Genomic DNA, 1,412 nt, shown 5'->3' with positions numbered 1-1,412 from the left:
GTCTGTGTTAACATAGGAAGCAAGGAAGGGAGCCAAGAAGGAAGGACATACCCTCCCGCCCAGACTGTGTAATTCTCACACTCGCTTCTTCATGCTCCAGCCTCAGCAGGATATACTGAAATTGGGCAAGGGAGCAGGAAATGAAACTGCAGTTGCTGAGTTCATTCTAGAGGGTTTCTCAGGGCTTGATCAAAGACTACAGCTGTTTCTCTCCCTGCTCCTTCTACTCATATACCTGACAACAGTGATGGGGAACACAACAATCATTTTCCTCGTGCATGTGGATCAGCGCCTGCAAACCCCTATGTACTTTTTCATCAGCAGTCTGGCATTCCTGGAAATCTGGTTTACATCCTCCACAACCATCACATTGCTGGTGACTTTGAGCTCTGGTAGGAGAACAATCTCCTTAAGCAGCTGCTTTGCCCAATCCTATTTCTATTTTGCCCTGGGTTTTACAGAGTTTGCTCTGCTTGTTGTCATGTCCTTTGACCGCTACGTTGCCATCTGCCAGCCTTTGCATTATGCTGCCATCATGAAGCAGCAGCTCTGCACCCACCTGGTTGTTGCTGCATGGGTCGTAGGCTTCACACTCGCGAGTTACCACCTGGTCCTGCTCTCAAAGCTGACTTTCTGTAGTCCCAACAAGATCCACCACTTTTTTTGTGACAACTCCCCCTTATTCAAGCTGTCCTGCTCTGACACCAGCCTGCTTTGGAAAGCAGACTCTATTTTGATATTGTTTGTAGTGCTGGGTTCCTTATGTCTAATCACGGTGTCCTACATGAGCATCTTCCGCTGTATTCTGCACATGCCAGCAGTGTCTGGGAGGAAGAAAGCTTTTGCTACGTGTTCTTCCCATCTCACCAGCTTAGCCATTGTATATGGAAGCTGCATTGTTCTCTATGCACGGCCCTCAGAAGATGTTTCCTTGGAGACCAACAGAGTTGTAGCTTTGCTGAACACTGTCCTGTACCCATTCTTAAACCCCTTCATCTACAGTCTCAGAAACAAGCCTGTGAAACTGGCCCTGAAGGAAGTCCTTGGCCGTGCGAAGGTTCGGCTTTTTCCCCAGCTATGGTGCTTCTCGGGACAGCAATTCTAACTATGTACCGTATATTATATCACACACATATATATGTAGCTACTAAATCCAGGTGCCTCAGGGGATTTATGTTCTCGTTGGACTGTAGTGTTGAAAGGAAGGAATGTGAATTGTGAGTCTTGGTTAGAGGGGGTTGTTATAAACAAAATCTAAAGAATATTAATAAAATGTTGAACACACACACTTCTTAGGACTGGGACATAGACTGCCAGTGCATGCTGACACAAGGAAGTTTCATAAGTCATCTCAGGAAATTTAGCTGAAAACTCTGGGCACAATTTCCAAGGGCTGTTGAGAAAAGCTCAAA

At 46.1% G+C, this 1,412-nt stretch overlaps 1 protein-coding gene across 1 annotated transcript; it reads left to right on the top strand.

Annotated features, from left to right (window-relative positions):
- Positions 1-247: 247 nt before the first annotated feature.
- On the top strand, positions 248-1,105 carry LOC135326763 (olfactory receptor 6E1-like). Its single transcript, XM_064504530.1, has one exon. The coding sequence runs from the start codon at positions 248-250 to the stop codon at positions 1,103-1,105; it is 858 nt and encodes a 285-aa protein (XP_064360600.1).
- The last annotated feature ends 307 nt before the right edge of the window (positions 1,106-1,412 follow it).

This window comes from Dromaius novaehollandiae, unplaced genomic scaffold, assembly GCF_036370855.1.
Source record: "Dromaius novaehollandiae isolate bDroNov1 unplaced genomic scaffold, bDroNov1.hap1 HAP1_SCAFFOLD_40, whole genome shotgun sequence".
Taxonomy (NCBI): domain Eukaryota; kingdom Metazoa; phylum Chordata; class Aves; order Casuariiformes; family Dromaiidae; genus Dromaius; species Dromaius novaehollandiae.
The sequence above is the reverse complement of the archived record's forward strand: the minus strand, read 5'-3'. Positions and strand labels throughout refer to the sequence as shown.

Bases quoted from the DNA above. Each gene is read 5' to 3' on its own strand.
- LOC135326763 (XM_064504530.1), top strand. From the start codon at position 248: ATGGGGAACACAACAATCATTTTCCTCGTGCATGTGGATCAGCGCCTG.